At 40.1% G+C, this 17777-nt stretch overlaps 2 protein-coding genes across 3 annotated transcripts; one reads left to right on the top strand and one right to left on the bottom strand.

Moving 5' to 3' along the window:
• Positions 1 to 819: 819 nt before the first annotated feature.
• Positions 820 to 5009, top strand: cUnh1orf146 (chromosome Un C1orf146 homolog; the record flags this gene model as incomplete). 2 transcript variants are annotated; one of them, XM_079575024.1, is made up of 4 exons in its annotated part: positions 820 to 1165; positions 3254 to 3419; positions 4745 to 4823; positions 4896 to 5003. In XM_079575024.1, the coding sequence occupies exons 1-4, from the start codon at positions 1090 to 1092 to the stop codon at positions 5001 to 5003; spliced, it is 429 nt and encodes a 142-aa protein (XP_079431150.1). In that variant the 5' UTR covers positions 820 to 1089. The 2 variants fall into 2 exon arrangements, with proteins under 2 accessions (XP_079431150.1, XP_079431149.1); XM_079575023.1 differs by having other exon boundaries at positions 4745 to 5009.
• Positions 5010 to 5555: 546 nt separating this feature from the next.
• LOC306977266 (glomulin-like) lies at positions 5556 to 17378 on the bottom strand (the record flags this gene model as incomplete). Its single annotated transcript, XM_079575471.1, has 17 exons — positions 5556 to 5735; positions 5810 to 5904; positions 6886 to 7021; positions 7100 to 7163; positions 7277 to 7386; positions 7485 to 7569; positions 7779 to 7852; positions 8258 to 8347; positions 9619 to 9649; positions 9728 to 9781; positions 9852 to 10015; positions 10086 to 10176; positions 10930 to 11176; positions 14246 to 14354; positions 14444 to 14554; positions 15816 to 15941; positions 17340 to 17378. 17 exons carry the CDS (start codon positions 17376 to 17378, stop codon positions 5646 to 5648), a joined length of 1716 nt encoding a protein of 571 aa, XP_079431597.1. The 3' UTR covers positions 5556 to 5645.
• Between the last annotated feature and the right edge of the window lie 399 nt (positions 17379 to 17777).

Genomic DNA, 17777 nt, shown 5'->3' with positions numbered 1-17777 from the left:
TCGATTATGGTCCAACAAACACTGGACATCCAATTTTTCATCTTTGTTTCTGTCAGGGCCTTAATGGGGACAGAAGGGCAGGTCACCCTAGAGGAAAGTCTTACAGCCTACCACACAGCTGACGCCTTCTAAATAATAATATTGTCTTAATTTTAGCCTATAGTAGTTATAGCTACAACCAACAGCCATCTTTAGAACAATTGGGACTTATTTGTATTTCTCTCAGTGGACTCTTTCTTGACACAGATCAAATGTAATGCATGCAGATATTTTTGTATGTTTTTTTTTTGTTTTTGTTTTTTTGATTGTCCAATAGATGTTCATGACTTTTGAGTCTGTAGAAAATTTAAAAACGAAAAAAAGTTCAACTAAACCACCTTTTTCTCATGGGCATCTTCTAAAAAGCTGATTAGAGTTTCTAAACATCTGCCTTTTGGCTTGTATGTAAATGTGATATTTAAAATAAAGTTCATGTTTGAGAGAAATGTGGTGCTCTGTATATCTTTATTTTCAGATTAGTTTAGGTTTAGTATATTTTCGCATAGCTACAACAGTGTCAAAGATTTTTTTTTTTTTGCTCTAAAACATATTTCCTATTATGCTTAACAATCACACAACTAATTAAATAAAAATAAAAAATATATATCCTGAATTAAACTGAATGAAACTCGCGGGTTTAGCGGTCCAGACCTCTGTTCAAAAAGGCAACAGTGCCCTCTAGCGGAACTTCACCGCAATTTCATCCGAACTCAAAAATAACATTTATAAACCGACTCTATTTATTTACTATAGTTATAAAATACTACAATAAATAATAAAAATGGCAACCACACACAATGAAGATGCGGCACAGTGGAGGACGACTATAATAATCAGCACTTCACTGGAGGTAAAACTAAAGGTTGAAAACTTACTCCGTTAGCTAATTGGCTAAAGCTAGCAAGATAGCGCGTTATGACATTTAACTTTAAAACCTGTAAATTTAGCAAACGCTGTGAAAGAATATCAAACTAAAACAATCAAAAGAGCTGGCAGATCATAGTTAAATTACAATTGTTGTTATTTTACCAGAATCATGAAACAATCAGGATGCTCCGAGGTCAACAGCACCGGATCAGGTTCACAGACAGCGTGGAGGCGGGGGCCTTTATTTTCCCTCTGTCAGGTAAGAGTCAGGAGCTGTGCGTTTGATAACATGGGTTTTGGTGTATTGGTACAGCAACCAATCACAAGTGAAACGTCATACATATCAAGCTTAAAGGAACAGGCCACCGTTTTTACACACTGAGATATGTTCTTACCTGAGCTTAGACGAGTGGATGCGTACCTGTCTGGTCTTTGTGCGTGCCCTCAGTCACGCAGAACGACCAAAGATGTTGTTAGCATTTGGCCTCTCACAATGTATTCCTATAGCTCCAAACAGGTTGAAGTTAGAAGCGACCAAGCTCTTCCACAGGCACAAAGTCCAGACAGGTACGTATCAACTCATCTAAACTCAGGTAAGAACATTTCTCCATATGGAAAAAGGGTGGCCTGTTCCTTTAACCCCGCCCTAGCCACTAATCTTATTGGTTTATCCTATTTTTACCATTGTTTTATATTTTACCGTCTTTAAAGAGGGGGTATTATGCTTTTTTCAGTCACATAGCACCAGTCTATATCACACTACAATGATGACGAAACCTTCTGTTGGTCTGTAAATGCAGTAAATTAGAATAACTGCCTTGTATAAAATTGGTCTCTCAAAATGGCTGTCGTGAATGTCTTGAAATAGGCCTCTGTGTCTTTAAGAACCTCTGAGCCTTTCCGACACGCCCCCTCCACACGCTGTCTGTGGCATCAGTGGGGAGGGGGTTCTGCTGAGGAGCAGTGGTTGGTTACTCGGCTGGTGACGAAACCTCGGAGGCGTCTCCAGGAGGTGGGGGCGTTCCTAGGAGGACTCAGGCAAACCTATCCCTAAAATGGCCGCCATCAGAGTTTATACAGATTACTCAAAAATACGTGAATGTGCCAAGGCAACACTTCAGGAATGTTTTTAATGAGGGAATGGCAAAATAACATGATGTAAAGCTTGAAAAAGTCGATTTTGCATAATACCCCCCCTTTAATTAATAGACTACAAGTAGATCTGCACAAATATGCATCACGTTTAATTATTCTTGTGTACGAATTGTGGTTTACAACCTTGCCTTGCCTATTTTCTATCTATCTAAACTAAACTAAGCACCGTGGAAGTATTCCTGTTCAGAAAAGGTTCAATGTCTGTGTCCCCTGATGTGAGGTAAATATGTTCATATCTAATACTGTTTCTCAATGACAATCATTTTACATGAACTGTTGAGAAATGTTTATTTACAGCCTACTTCTCAAAAGATTATCCAATGAATGAGGGAGCAGAATGAGCTCCAAGTTTATGTTAGGGTTGCCAGATCCAATGGTTTAAATCGGTTTGGAACATAAATTCAGGCCAGGACTCTCCTACTTCTACAGTCTCAGCTTCTGTCCCCAATAAGGTCTAATTTCATGCCAGTGCAGCCTCCAGAAGTTAAAGCTCAGACTGAATTCGGGAGGATTTTAGCTTTTCAAATGAGGAATGATTAATAGTGAAACTCTTAACCCAAATTCATGTTGTATTTGTAATAGCCTTACCCTAAGAGCACACCCTACAAAATTGTAACAAAATGTGGTTTAAAGGGGTGGTATTATGCAAAATCGACTTTTTCAAGCTTACATCATGTTATTATGTCATTCCCTCATTAAAAACATGCCTGAAGTGTTGCCTTGGCACATTCACGTGTTTTTGAGTAATCTGTAAAAACTCTGATGGCGGCCATTTTAGGGATAGGTTTGCCTGAGTCCTCCTAGGAACGCCCCCACCTCCTGGAGACGCCTCCGAGCTTTCGTCACCAGCCGAGTAACCAACCACTGCTCCTCAGCAGAACCCCCTCCCCACTGATGCCACAGACAGCGTGTGGAGGGGCGTGTCGGAAAGGGTCAGAGGTTCTTAAAGAGACAGAGGCCTATTTCAAGACATTCACTACAGCCATTTTGTGAGAGCAATTTTATACAAGGCAGTTATTCTAATTTACTGCATTGACAGACCAACAGAAGGTTTGGTCATCATTGTAGTGTGATATAGACTGGTGCTATGTGATTGAAAAAAGCATAATACCCACTCTTTAATGAAACGGAAAGAAAAGAAAACATAGAGACTAATCTACATACCTTGAATACTGCATGTGGTTTACGCCAGGAACTGCATTTCTGCTGGTCGACCCACAAGACCCTCAGCATCAGGAGTCCGTTCTGGTCGAGAGGCTGAGCAAATTTGCCCAAGTCCATCGCAACTGCTTTGTGCTTCTTCACGCGCCTTTCAACGGACCTAAAGAAATGGACACCTTTTCCCTGATTCAACACAGGTGCTAAACTAACAGTGACACAACAGTTAAGATGATAATTTATTTGCTTTTCCTTGTTTTGGCTGATGCAACTCATATAGTTAGTGAGAAAAAATGTCTTGAAATTTAATGTATTGTGACATTGATATTGCTGTATTTTGCTAAACTATTTTGCCACAGTACGTTGCTCCATTAAATCTTTAAGGGACTCTACGGAGTTTAAAAATGTAAAAACTAAGTATTTTCATCCCCCTATATTCCAGCCGTGTCCTAATGTGTAGAATGAGCTCAGACCTGTTCACCACAACTGCCTTTAACACTCAGTGTTAATTCAGGTCCAAATTGCCGTCATGCACAAGCTTAAAGGGATAGGCCACCGTTTTTACATACTAAGATATGTTCTTACCTAACCTTAGACGAGTTAATATATCCCCGTCTGGTCTTTGTCCGTGCGCTCTGCCAGGCAAACGGAGCACATACGCAGCCTCTCCCACATGTCATATAGCTCCAAAAAAGCTCACGATATAAGCTACCAAGCTCTTCCACGTGTTCCCTATTTAAATAAAGTTACGTGAAGTGTTTTCATGCGAAGTATATTAACACAGAAATGTAGCATGTCGACTTTATAAGCAAATAAAAAGGGGGACTATATTGTGAGGCGTAATGATACGAGGAGCAAAACGTCCGCGCAGTAACTCCTAAAGACTTCCCTCCACTCACTTCCGTCAATAACCTTTAGGAGTTACTGCGCGGACGTTTTGCTCCTCGTATCATTACGCCTCACAATATAGTCCCCCTTTTTATCTGCTTATAAAATCGACATGCTACATTTCTGTGTAAATATACTTCACGTAACTTTATTTAAATAGAGAACACGTGGAAGAGCTTGGTAGCTTCTATCGTGAGCTTTTTTGGAGCTATATGACATGTGGGAGAGGCTGCGTATGGGCTCCGTTTGCCTGACAGAGCGCACGGACAAAGACCAGACGGGGATATATTAACTCGGCTAAAGTGAGGTAAGAACATATCTCAGTATGTAAAAACGGTGGCCTATTCCTTTAATATAGAAGGTGCAGTTACACGTATGACCTGAGGTGGCAGTGGTGAGCATAAAATGACCAACTTGTGTCTAGTCCCATTAAACAGAAATCCTACTTTATTTATTTTGGAATGAATTGTGTCAAACAAGACTTTAAAAGTACAAAGTCTGGGCCAAAACAAGGACAAAATGGAACAAAATTATGAAAATCATGACAAAAGCTGAACATACACATTTTAAAGTTACTCCCAATCTCTATTGTAAAAACATGTACAGTATGTTCAGTTAAAAATACATTCTTCTTCAGGTTCTTTGGGGGCAATCTGCAGATCCTTCCTGTGAGAAGAACAGTCGATATCCTCAAAGGAATGCTGACAATTGCCAAGGTGAAGTGCACCACTCACAATAACTTTTCTATCGTCATAAATGTGGCTGAGCGAAGGCGCGTTCTTGTCCAGGCCACGAGTAAACCTCACGTTGACAACATTCGGGATCGGATGTCTCTGGCCCGGGCCCACATCATCGAGAACAGCCCCGTGTGGGAGATGCTCCGAGACATGATGTGAAATTCAAATAAGGAGTGAATTTTTAGTGTGGTGTTTGATTTCATTATAGACTTGTCACTTTTAGCGTTAATAAAAGCTATTGTTGGTCGGTTTTGTCGATAATTTAATGGAGCTGGGATTGCCTTACACCACACCGGCTTTACAGGCTTAAAAAAGATACTAAGATACACTTTTGTAAACTTTTATTTAAAACATAGAGTAGGTTTGGTGAAGTTGTCATCTGTACTGGTGATTTTGAACAGTGGACACTTCCTCTTTTGCAAACAGTGTAAACAAATCCTCTAAAACAGCCATTAATAAAAAAATAAATAAACTGGGGTTGATCCGGAAGTCTCTCAGTGCCCCAAATAGTAATGATTAATCTATTCAAAGGAATTTCTTATTACTTTACAGCTTGAATTACATAGAAAGCAACATCTAGCAATGACTGTCGGCTAAATACTGGTTTAAAGTCGTACATTTTAGCAAATTAATGCATTTTATTTCAATGTACTTGTTTTGTAGCTTTGGCTGTGTCTCTGGACCCTACTTTGGGAACTGCTGCTTTAAACGTTCTAAACTACCAGTACAGATGACGACTTATCTACATTAGAAAACTCCTGAACGACGGTGGATCTTACACAAACATTTATTTCAAATGTTTTAAAGCTTTATTTTTTCCTCCGCGATTTCCTCAATTCGGGAGATCAGGCTCTCCATGAGGTCAAAGGTCACCATGGCGCTCTGCAAGATCTGCACAAAAACACACAGGACATATTAAGCTCACGACGACAGACGCTATGACTAAATGGACGGTGTTGCTTTACCTGGTGCCGGGCCTCTGGAGACATGTTGGCTGCGTTCTCCTGTTTCAGCTTGATTTTACGCACTAAAGCTCTGTCTCCTGCAGCGGCTCTGATCTCTGCAGAAGAGAGCATTCAAAGAGGACATTGGAAATCGTTTTTAAAGCAGTACAACTAGAGGCCATAAGCGCAGCTGCAGGTGTCGTAGCAAGTTGCGATTATTATTTGTCCGTGAGAGTAAATACTACCCTGACAGAAAAGACAAAGGGAGAGAGGAATATTGTACATCCAATTACACAATGGAGATCATTTTTTTCACTCAAATTTGGCTGTAAATACTGTTTCAGTGGCGCTAGCCTGCAGTTAGCTTTGCCTGTGAGCCTGTTAGCTTCTTCTTCGTGATTCCATTAGTGTGTATTGGGGCCTCCGACCCGGTGGCAGTCAAGTTGCAATTGTGGTTTTCTGGCCAGAGACACCAGGGGGAGATGAAAGACCCTCCAATCATCCCATTAACACTTGTATTACCCCCAGAGGGCCTTCAAAAAGGATTTATTAAAGAGGGGGTATTATATATATTATATAGTCTATAGCACACTACAATGATGACCAAACCTTCTGTTGGCCTGTAAATGCAGTAAATTAGAATAACTGCCTTGTATAAGCGGAGGCGTCTCCAGGAGGTGGGGGCGTTCCTAGGAGGACTCAGGCAAACCTATCCCTAAAATGGCTGCCATCAGAGTTTTTACAGATTACTCAAAAATACGTGAATGTGCCAAGGCAACACTTCAGGCATGTTTTTAATGAGGGAATGACATAATAACATGATGTAAAGCTTGAAAAAGTCGATTTTGCATAATACCCCCCCTTTAAGGTAAACAAGTTACTTAGTGCTGCTTTAAATATGGAGAAAGTTCAATAAACTAAAAAAAAAAACAGGTTGAATTTCTCATGAAAGTGGCATGCAGAATGCCTCATTTACAAAACAAAAAAGGGGTGAATGAGTTTCATTTTTGACATTTCCAACTCCATTGTCATGGATGAGTTTGTTTATATTCTGAATGATGAAAAACATGTACTCCCAGTGGGTTGCGTAGTTTTACCTTGTGCCAGTAGTTTCCTCTCCTCCTGCAGTGCTTTGAGTTCAGAGGTGTAGTAACCTCTTGATAAACGGATGCAAACTCTCAGCATTTTAACAAACTCCTCTCTCAGCCTGCACAGCTCTGCCCACAGCTCAGTCTGAAAGATAATTACAATATTCACAATCTCTATATCTGTTATTTTACCTAGAAAAGAATTGCACGTAAACATTCTTACGTGAATTGTTAATTCTTTTTCCCGCATAAGAAGGTACCGCAAAAGATTGAGGCTCTCCATTATCCTAGAAAACACCTTTTATGTATCAGTTGATCTCAATGTTGGAAATGCTATTATAACATACATCAAATTCAAATATTACGCTTTACAAAAAGGACTTTTGGTGTAAGAACTCACTTGTCCATGTTGTGGAGCAGATCTGTTTGTGAAGCGTTTGGCAGAAACAGCACAAGCCCCAACAACGACGACAGCTCTGAGCCGGCAAACCATTTATTTTCATTTCCAAACTGAAAGACACATAAGATCCACTTGGTCCTGGATTGTTTGTACGTTATACATTTAAACGCACACTTTGTATATAAATAAATCAGATGTCATGGTTTACCTTTAAGGAGAATTCCACTTCATTCCTGATGTTTTTCACGATGAAGCCCTCGAAGCCCGAGTGGTTACTGGTTTTCAACATGCATCTGAAATAGAAGTTTGTTGCTTTCATATCATTGCAATCCTTAGCTGGTTTGGAGGAAAGGGGGAAAACAGAAATTCTAAAGATATGAAGAGCTAAATGTACCAAAACGTGTACGCAAACGTTCTGTGAATGAAATACTAATGTCTAGATTTAGGTCTGGGCATTATGACCTCGCCTTTGCAGGATTTGGCAAAGACGTTCTTCTCTTACCTGAAGAACTTGTGTTTTGCTTCTGCGTCTAGTTTGTGAATGAAGATCTGGAAAACCTGAAGACCTGATTGTTTCTAGAAAAAATAGACTTTAATCAAAAATTACTCATTGGATTAAATAAAATAATTGCTTACCAGGTGTTTAATTGGACACTCGCGAAGAATATAGCAAAGTTTCTACCAGTTTAAAAGAGAGGAGAAGACATTACCAGTTAATCAAAGTCGTGTCATTTATTTTTAAAGGAACAGGCCACCGTTTTTCCATACTGAGATATGTTCTTACCTGAGCTCAGACGAGTTGATACGTACCTGTCTGGTCTTTGTGTCTGTGGAAGAGCGGAATATACTGGGTCGTTTTGCATGACTGAGGGCACGCACAAAGACCAGACAGGTACACATCAACTCGTCTAAGCTCAGGTAAGAACATATCTCAGTATGGAGAAATGGTGGCCTGTTCCTTTAATGGTGAACTGTTTTTACCTGAGAGACGCTGCAGAAGGAGTTCAGCTCTAGAAGTTTCACTGGGAGACTGCGATCCTCAACAGTCTCCAGGCTTTTAGTGTAAAGAGCCTGAAAGACAAAAAGGTTATTGACTCGATTGGCCTGTACTTTGAAATTGATACTAGGTTTGCTGCCTTGTTAACACAGATTATGAAGTATCTTGAGGATTACAGGTATACATATATGTCAAAGTAGTGCTGCACAAGTGAACGTTATTGAATCAAATCATAATTTTAATGGTTGTAATTCGCAAACCACAAACACTGCTGTTCATTAGACAGTACATTTTACAACAAAATGTCCTTTGTTTAACCTCTTACCACCCGCCTGAACCAAATGCCTTCTGTCCTCTTTGGCCATTATATAGGCCTGTGTAACACCTCATTTGAAAGCTAAGACCCACAAAACTGATCTTTTTCTTCGTGTTGTTGCTGTGATGTGTCACCTTTTTAATGTTTTATTTTTTTTATTTTGGTCACATTTTTGTTGAATTTTTGTCACATTTTTGTTGAATTTTTGTCACATTTTTGTTGAGTTTTCGTCACATCTTTGTTGAATTTGTGTCACATTTTGGTTGAATTTTTGTCACATTTTTGTTGAATTTTTGTCACATTTTTGTTGCGTTTACATCCTTGTTTTATTCTCATTTTTTGTGGCTGTTTTGGTGCTTTTTTCCCAAAAAGCTTTTTGATTAGAGTAAAGCCAAACTGGAGAAAATGGGATCCGTTCAGGTGCGAGTTAAGAGGTTAAAACCTGCACTGAGGTCTAGAAACATAGTCAGTCACAGTAATATTACTGCTGACTAACATGAACCTGAAACTAATTTAAAAAGTAGATAACAATGACAAAATCTTGACCAAAATGTCCAGATATTTTGATCAACTCTCACGAACGAATTAAAAATGAAAAAAAGAAACATCTGACCTTCCCATGGCACACTTTGGAAAAGCCTGATATCATTTAAAGTCACCTAAAGGTCTGTGCTTTGTCGATGTGGGAGAAGCTCCGTGAAGCAGAGAATATGTTTTAAAGCAACAATGCTGTATAATGAATGTGTATTTAAGATTTAGTCAACTAAATTTACCTGAAACTTCCGTCTTTCATTCAACATTTTTCACCTGATGTAACTATCCCAGCCACTGAACCATAATAAATACCTTTCAACAGGCATTATTCCACCAAAGTACGTAATAATTCACATCATCACATTAACCTCATATTGAATCGCGATTGCAAAACTTGTCAGAGAAATCCAAATTAGACGTTGTTGCCAGAATTGTGCAGCGCTCATACAAAACAGTACAGGAAATAACAACACATAATAATAGATATATTCTCACCAGTCCTTTGAGTATGTGAGATTCCTTTTTGCTGTTACACAAACGAACAAAAACTGCATTATTCTCTTGTTAGAAATAGCTTTGCTTCTATTGAACGAACTCAACTTACCTGCACAGCATTTGATTGATGTATTGCATGTTGCACTGGAGAATAAATACAGGGCTGCGAAGGGGAATAGTTTATCAGCTTCTAATATCGCTTCAAAAGTCATCCGTTAGATCTCATGTCGTACCTGAAAACTGCGGGGAAGTTTTCTTTGCTGATCTGCTGCACAAAGAGCAGATAAGCCAAACACGCTCTGGACTGTAGGTTCTGCTCGTCGTCCGCCACGTACTTCCTCAAAGAGTTGAAGAATAAAACGTCCGGCAGAGGCTCCTGGACTTCTGATAGAGTCGCCTGTTTCGAAATATTACAATTACAGTAAAAAAATGTGAAGCACAACTACAGCCATGAATCAGCTTCGTACCATGATGTCATTTGCAAAAGTCCACAGCGGAGACGTCCTGGTCCTGTCCAGCTGAGCTTCAAGTAATGGCTCCCTCAGAGTCATCATGCAGCTGCGAAAAGAAAATTATTAATGTTATAGTCAAGTCTATTATCATTCTGTGGTGCAGTGTTTGGCTTTCAGACCAAGTTCATGAGGCACAATGTAAACGTATAAGACAGGAGAAAATGTAAAAGGTTTCTAGAAGCTTTTCATCATGGACTCAGACCTGAACTTAAACAGCCACATCAAAGCAATAACATCAGCAGCTTTTTACCATCTGAAAAACATGGCTAAGATCAGAGGAATAGTGTCAAAACCAGACATTTGTGTCCAGCAGGTTAGACTACTATAACGGCTGCTCACTGGCCTCTCTAAACGAGCTATCAGACAGCTACAGTACATCCAGAACGCTGCTGCTCGAGTCCTGACAAGAACCAGGAAATACGACCATATTAGTCCAGTGCTCCGGTCTCTGCACCGGCTTCCTGTCACTCAGAGAATAGAATTTATAACAGCTCTGCTTGTTACAAGTCTTTTCATGGTTTAGCACCAAAGTACATCTCTGACATGTTAGAGCCGTATGAACCATCTCAAGCCCTCAGGGAGGGGCCTCCTGGTGGTTCCCAGAGTCAATAATAAACATGGTGAAGCTGTGTTTCAGTTTCATGCAGCTAAAAACTGGAACAGTCTTCACAAGGTTGTGAGACAGGCCTCAACTCTGACAATGTTCAAATCAAACCGTTCTTTTTGTCCATGCATATTGAACCAGAGACTCCATTTGCTGCTACAGCCCCTCATAAAATAACAAATAGCAGAAACCTACAACTTGAGTATCTCGGCTCTGAGCTCCTCGTCTTCTTTGGTTGTGGCCCATTTCCTGGTGTTCAGTTTCACTTTCTCCACAAAGGGCTCGGTCAACGCCGTGAGGGACGAACAGCAGCGCCCCAGGCCCAGGTCGTCCTGCTCCTGCTCAGGGGTGTAGGGCACGGGCAGGCGGGACAGCTGGACATGCAGGGAGGACAGACACCGACCCAGAGAGGCAGCCTGCCCCGCGTCCAGCCTGAGCAAAACTGGGAAGGTTGAGACAAGGTTTGGGTGAGATTGCATACAGTCAACACTAGGGGGAGCCACAGCACTGTATTTCACTCTATGCTGGGCTATAATAATGGCACTGTTGCATTTATAAGCACCTTTAACACAGATATTACATTATTGATTCACTCTGTACTGATTAAAAGTAAAAATATTAAGGCCTAAGTGTCATTGAAAAGCATTGAATTTGTTCCCAGCAAGAAGTAAGTCTAATGTCTTTTAAAATAGTGACATTTCTTCATCTTTTATGTCATAAATTAATTCAAAATAAAAAAAGATGGTCCAAAACACATTCAACTAGATATTGTACTGAAATTTCCTGTAAATTTCTGTACTATTTTTTACATCTGACAAATAAATGTGCTTAATTCCTCTGCTTTGTTTGCAAATCTTTAGAAATCATAAACACGTAACTTTTTTGTATTTGTAGCTTTATAACATCAATAAGCTTTAAAATGGACTTGCTGCAATCGGCATAAACCAATCTGTGCCAATGGTCTCTCCGACTCCCACAAATCACTCAGACTCACAGGCAACCTGCATGAGGTGCTTTGCCCAAGGACACCTCGACAGTGATTCAGAGCATGAAACAAGGATAACACTTTATTTTGCAGTGCCCTTGATGCATTGTACCCAACTAAATTAGTACAATGTAATGAGCTCTTTAACAATGTGTAATAACTTGTACCTATGGGTTGGATACACAATGGAATAATATGTATTTGTAGTTTGTAGGTACATAATGAAATAAGACCTAACTCTAACCCTGACCTTAAGCCCAAACCCTAAGGGTCTCGTGTCCAGGGGCGGACTGGCCATATGTCCATTCTGAAAGAGCAAGGAAGGGCCACTGGCTCTTGGGCCACCAGTCTACATTTTTTCCTTAACCTCTTAAACCCCCGCCTTAACCAAGCTTTACCCCAATCTAAGAGTTTAAAAGCAAAGCATCAAAATAGCAACAAGTGAGCCAGAAAAGCAACAAAAATGTGACAAAAAAGTGACTAAGACGTGACGAAAACATGACAACAAAGCAACGAAATAAGCAATGAAAAACTGACAAAAAAAATGATGAAAACACAACAAAACAGCCACAAAAAAAGTAATGAAAAAACAACAAAAACATGCTGCAACAATGTGACAAAAGGGTACAATCACTTGTAGGTCTTAGCTTTCAAATGAGGCGTTATACTGTTGCTCTCCAGTGGAGAAGCTTTTAGACTTGGGTAAAACCAAACAGGAGGAAATGCACTCGGTTAAGACGGGAGGTAAGAGGTTCACATATGTCTTGTGGAAGTGCTGCATTTACGCTAATTTGGGCCAGGCTGGTCAGAGTCCAGGGCCCTTTTTCAGTCCCAGTCCGTCCCTGCTCGTGTCCTATTGCATTATGTGCCTACAAAGTACTAATACAAGTTATTCCATTGTGTATCTAACCCATAGGTACAAGATATTACAGATTGTTACAAAGCTCATTACACAGGGGAAAGAAAGCCCCTACCCTCATCCGCCCCTTCTCTGCACAAAAAACAAAAAGGAGAAAAATGCTTAAAAATCCTGATTCATCTTAACGACTTTCTCGCCTTCACACAGACTGTTGTGCTCGATGAATCACACCTCTTCATGTGTCTGACACTCAGAAGAGGCGCATGTTGAGCTGCAGACTGTGGTCTCAGTTACGGCTGGGTATTGGTACTTTAACGATACTTAATATAAAACATTTGTCTTAGAACCATAAAACATAACACTAATGTTGAATTTATATCATTTATTTGACCCAACAGGCATCAGAACATGGTCTCTAATGATATGAGTACGTAAACTTGTTTTTCCAATGCCATACTGTTATTGTTTAACAGTTCCCAGCCCTAGTCCCTGTTGTCCACAGACAAACAAAGGAAGCACTTTCAAATGCTACTTCCTGTGACAATTCTTGCGATCTAAGCTAGGTTCTCTCATAGTGCATTAAAAAGTGTGTCATCTTGTTTGCTGAACCCTTGTTTGTTTTGTATTTAAATGTCGCTGTGGAAGTCTTCTTCAGCCATTGGTGGACTGCCTCTGAGCCTGGCTTCTGATTGGCTAATGGTCCTACTGCTTCCCTCACCTGTGATTGGTGCACCGCCCCAGAGTCTGGCCAACCCTGGGATTCCACCTGAGCTGCCACACCTTTAACCCCTTAACTCCCACCGGAACCGAGCACATTTTCTCCAGTTTGGCTTTACCCCAGTCCAAAAGCTTCTGGAAAAAAGGTGTGAAAATAGTGACAAAACTGAGACAAAATCAATTAAGAAAATGTGACAAAAAAGTGACGAAAAATTGAGGAAAAAATGGGAAAAATGTCACAAAAATTACAAAAGAAATGAGAAACAAAATGACAAAAAAGTGACAAAAAAATGATAAAAAAATGACAAAAATGTAACAAAAATTTGATAAAAAATTGACAAAAAAATGACAAAAATTAGACGGAAAAATGACAAAAATGTGACAAAAAATGACAAAAATGTGACAAAAAATGACCAAAAAAATGAGTTAGAAAAATGAGTTGAATACCCAACAAAGAAATGATGATGATGGAAAGAAAATCTGATGACGTGAGGAAAAAGATGCTCTCGGTTCAGGCGGGAGTTAAGAGGTTAAAGGACCTGCCACCCTGCATTTGGGCCTACTGTGATTTCCTTTGAACAGCATGCCACCATAGCGCTGTGTCTCTGTGTGTGTTTTGTCACTTGTTTAATAGTGACTATAGTAGAGACACTCGTAGTCCTTTTGTTTTTAGTTGTTTTTTCTTTTAGTAATCCGTTCAGTTATTAGTTTGGGTTTTGTGTTTCATTCTGTTAGAGCTTTGTTTTGAACCTTTTTTAAACCTTTGTTCAGTTTATCTTTGCGTTTCTTTTCAAATAAATTATATCTTTAGTTTTACCATTTTACATCTTGATTTTGTTACTTCCCCTTCACCCTAGCAGAGCCGGGTCGTAACACAGTGGAATAAGGATAAAGACTTGGTTCCCTCTCTATGTCTTCCTTCCTTCCTCCTTAAATGTTTTTCTTTTTACCTGCTTGTAAATGTGGAGTGAGTGTAGTAATGGTTTCAGAGATGGCTCCCGGGTCGGTGTCATCGATCAGCTCCAGTAGACTGTGGAAAACCGTCTTCGGGCGGCAAGTCTGTGGTGACACATTTGTAATATATCATTTGGTTTAGTAAATCAGAGACTTGTATGAAATGTTGCTGTGCAGGTCGTGGCGGTGCCTACTTTGGTCAGATGTGCGAATGCAGCTTGACAGTGGTCCCTGTTCTTCCCGGCGGCGAGTATTTGGGAGAGCAGAGGAGACAGAAGAGTGCAGCCCATGGACGTCACGATCCCCTGCAGACGGAGCACAAACACGAGATAATGACCTACACCCTATTTCAAAAAGCATTTGTAAAGCATGGTGTGTTTTTTTTTACACTTTAAAAGCACAAAAACATCTGTAAGGCGGGAGTGTGGTTAGATGCGACGTCCGAGTGGCACTTAGAGGAGGCGGCTCGTCAGTGGAGCGAGAGATCTTCTCCATATCTGCGTGTTTTCACCCCGCGACTCCGGGTCAGGGGCGAGAGGAACCTTTGCCGAGACTGTGTGTTCGTCTTGCTCTGCTGCACATACATAACCTCTTACCCCCACCTGAACCGAGCACATTTTCTCCAGTTCGACTTTACCCAAATCTAAAAGGTTCTTGACTGGAGCTGACAGTCTGTAGGCCGCTGTGACGTCGCTTTTTCAGGAAGTCTGTTGCTCTTTTGCCGCGTTTTTTTGTTGTTTTTGGTCACTTTTTCATCTCATTGTTGTCCTGTTTTTGTCACTTTTTATTGCACTTTTTTGCTTTTAGATTTGGGTAAGGCCAAACTGGAGTAAATGTCCTTGATGGGGGTTAAAGGGATATTTCAGGATTTTTGACAAAGGGCCTCATTTCCTAGTTGAGTGTTGCTGATTTCTGGAGTTATATACTGTATATTTTATTTATGCAGTCCTTATATTTGAAGAGTTTAGTGGTGCTAGGCTAGTGCTAGGCTAGCGCATGTCTATGGTAACTAGTAGCCTGCATTAAAAACCTCTGCAAAATCATAGGGTCGTCCTCCAAATGTTGCCATATCTGATTTGTAGAAGCTCCTTTGTGAATTCCACGTGTACTAATGCCGGCCGCTGGTAAACAAACTACCGTAGATCCGATAACCTAGCAGATCACTCCGCCGCTGCGTAGCTACAACCAGGAAGCTGATGCTGCTCAAATATAAGTTCTTTTGAATACAAATTGGTTCTATAAAAAAAAGATTCAGTCAACACAGACATTTATATGGGTAGTCTGGTGTTATAAGTGATTTGCCTCAGGTGCACTGTGCTCGGGTCAGACTGTTTTTAATGCAGGCTACTAGTTACCATAGACATGCAGTAGCCTAGCACTAGCCTAGCACCACTAAACTCTTCAAATATAAGGACTGCATGAATTAAAAAATAAAACATATATCTCCAGAAATCAACTCACTCTGGAAAACTAGGAAATGAGGCCCTGTCAAAAATCCTGAAATATCCCTTTAAGTGGTTAATTGTCTTCTGTCAGGAACGGTTGTGTTTGGGACGATGTTAATACCTGGTTTTGCTCGTCTTGAAGGAACTGTAGCAGTTTGTCACTTTGTCCCTGAGAGACACAGGCTGATCCAATACCCAGGAAGTGCTGGTAGTCCTCTGGCTTCAGGTCGTCTTCTGCAGTTGTTCTCTGGAGAAACAGTGATGGCAGCTCAATTTCTACTATTATTATTACGTGATGTGTCCGACAGAACTCCCCGAAACGACAATGACATTTCTTGAATTTCTCTGAATTCACACACAGGTCTCTCTTCATCTGACCTCTTCTCCCACACAACTTTTTACTTTACCCCATTCACTGAAAAAAGCTGTTTCATTAACAAAAGTGCTGAAACCTACAGGGCTGCACAATTTTTACAGTTTAGCATTTTTCCTTTTTTTGTTTTTTAAACAAGGCTCATTAACTTTAACAGCATTTAATAAAAACATCAAATGAATTATGACAAAAATAAATGTATCACTTAAAGCCACACCGCGTAAGATTTCACCCAATAAACAAAATTTAAATACAAGCATTTATTTTATGATAGATATTTTCACCATTGAAAAATACCTCAAATAAACATGTGCTTTTGCTGTGACCGGCTCACCTCTGCTAAAACATGACTATAACTTTACCGGGAGTGGGTACGTCTTCAGCTCGTCTCTATGGAGATGTCGACTAAAGTCAGTAGAATTGAGAGTTAAACATGCTAGGTCTTCATCCAGATCCATTCTTTGATTATCCACTGGAAAAATAGTATTTTCTGTGTCAAGCTGGTCACTGAGAGCATGTTTTTTGTTGACGGCAACAGTAAAGTCCAAAATGTTGCGCAGTGTACCTTTAAATGTATCACTAGCCCGGAATACAGTTCAATAGGACAGTGAATTTGTTTCCCATAACTCTAAAATCAAGAAATGCTTGATCTGTTACGCCATAAATTCATAAATGATACAAAAAATATGGTGCAATTTTTGTCATATTTTGCCTAATTTCTTAGTTGTCTTTAAAATATCCACCTTTTACTGCATAATGCAATGTTTGCCAATCTTTAGAAATAATAAATGCATAGATTTGTTGCGTTTGTATCTGCTTTAAAATGGCAACACAATTTGACTTAACAGCTACCTGCATTAATCCTGATACAAGAATACTTTTCAGATTTTGAACTACAGGGTTTGCTGGTTTTATACAATGAAACCACACATAAAGTGCATATTCTATTGATTTTAAACATTATTGTACTGCCTAATAACTGATGTGTTTGTGATTTCATAATGGCAACCACAATTTGCTGACGCTGAACATTTACTTTTTTGTTGTAAATCTAATCAATAGTGTCTATATTAAGGTAAATAAAAGGGCCGTAGTTCAGTGACATACAATGTAATCCATAGGTACAATAGCAACAGCTGCACGTGTACGGCTCGCACACTTTATTGAATTGCGCACACGGCGGTAATGATTTTGAATGGGTCGCGCCACGTGCTGCCATACGTCTGTCATGACCCGTATTGTACCAACATTTGGAGACTCGTGTTGACTCACCCATCTCTGGAGCACGTCATTCACCTGAGCCTCATTCATTTCTATTTCCAATCCGAAGCCCAAACAATAGCGGGCATTAAAGGAAAATCTGCCAAATGTCTGTGTCTGGAGCGGTGTCGGCGCAAAGGCGAGTGACAGGAGAGATTGAGCGCAGTGAGGCGGCGGCTAAACCCTCTTAAGGCCCTTTGTGCTTCGCGTGTAATAGGATTAAACCAGAGCGTGGCTCGAGCGGACCTGGAAGTGTCCAGAAGGAGCGAGAATACTCTGTGTAATTGTGCTTATTAGGACTGCACGTCATATCTCGCCCAGTTATGGTTATTACAATATTTGATGATGCAATATCCATTCTTTTTTTTTTTTTTTACTCCAGAGATTACTGAGGCCAGTGGTCCTACAAAGTACATTTTTGTCACTGTTGCTTTTAATATTCTTCGTGCT

The sequence above is a fragment of the Gobius niger genome (genome assembly GCF_951799975.1).
Source record: "Gobius niger genome assembly, chromosome: 17".
NCBI lineage: Eukaryota > Metazoa > Chordata > Actinopteri > Gobiiformes > Gobiidae > Gobius > Gobius niger.
Note: the sequence above shows the minus strand (reverse complement) of the source record. Positions and strands in the feature narration are given on the sequence as shown.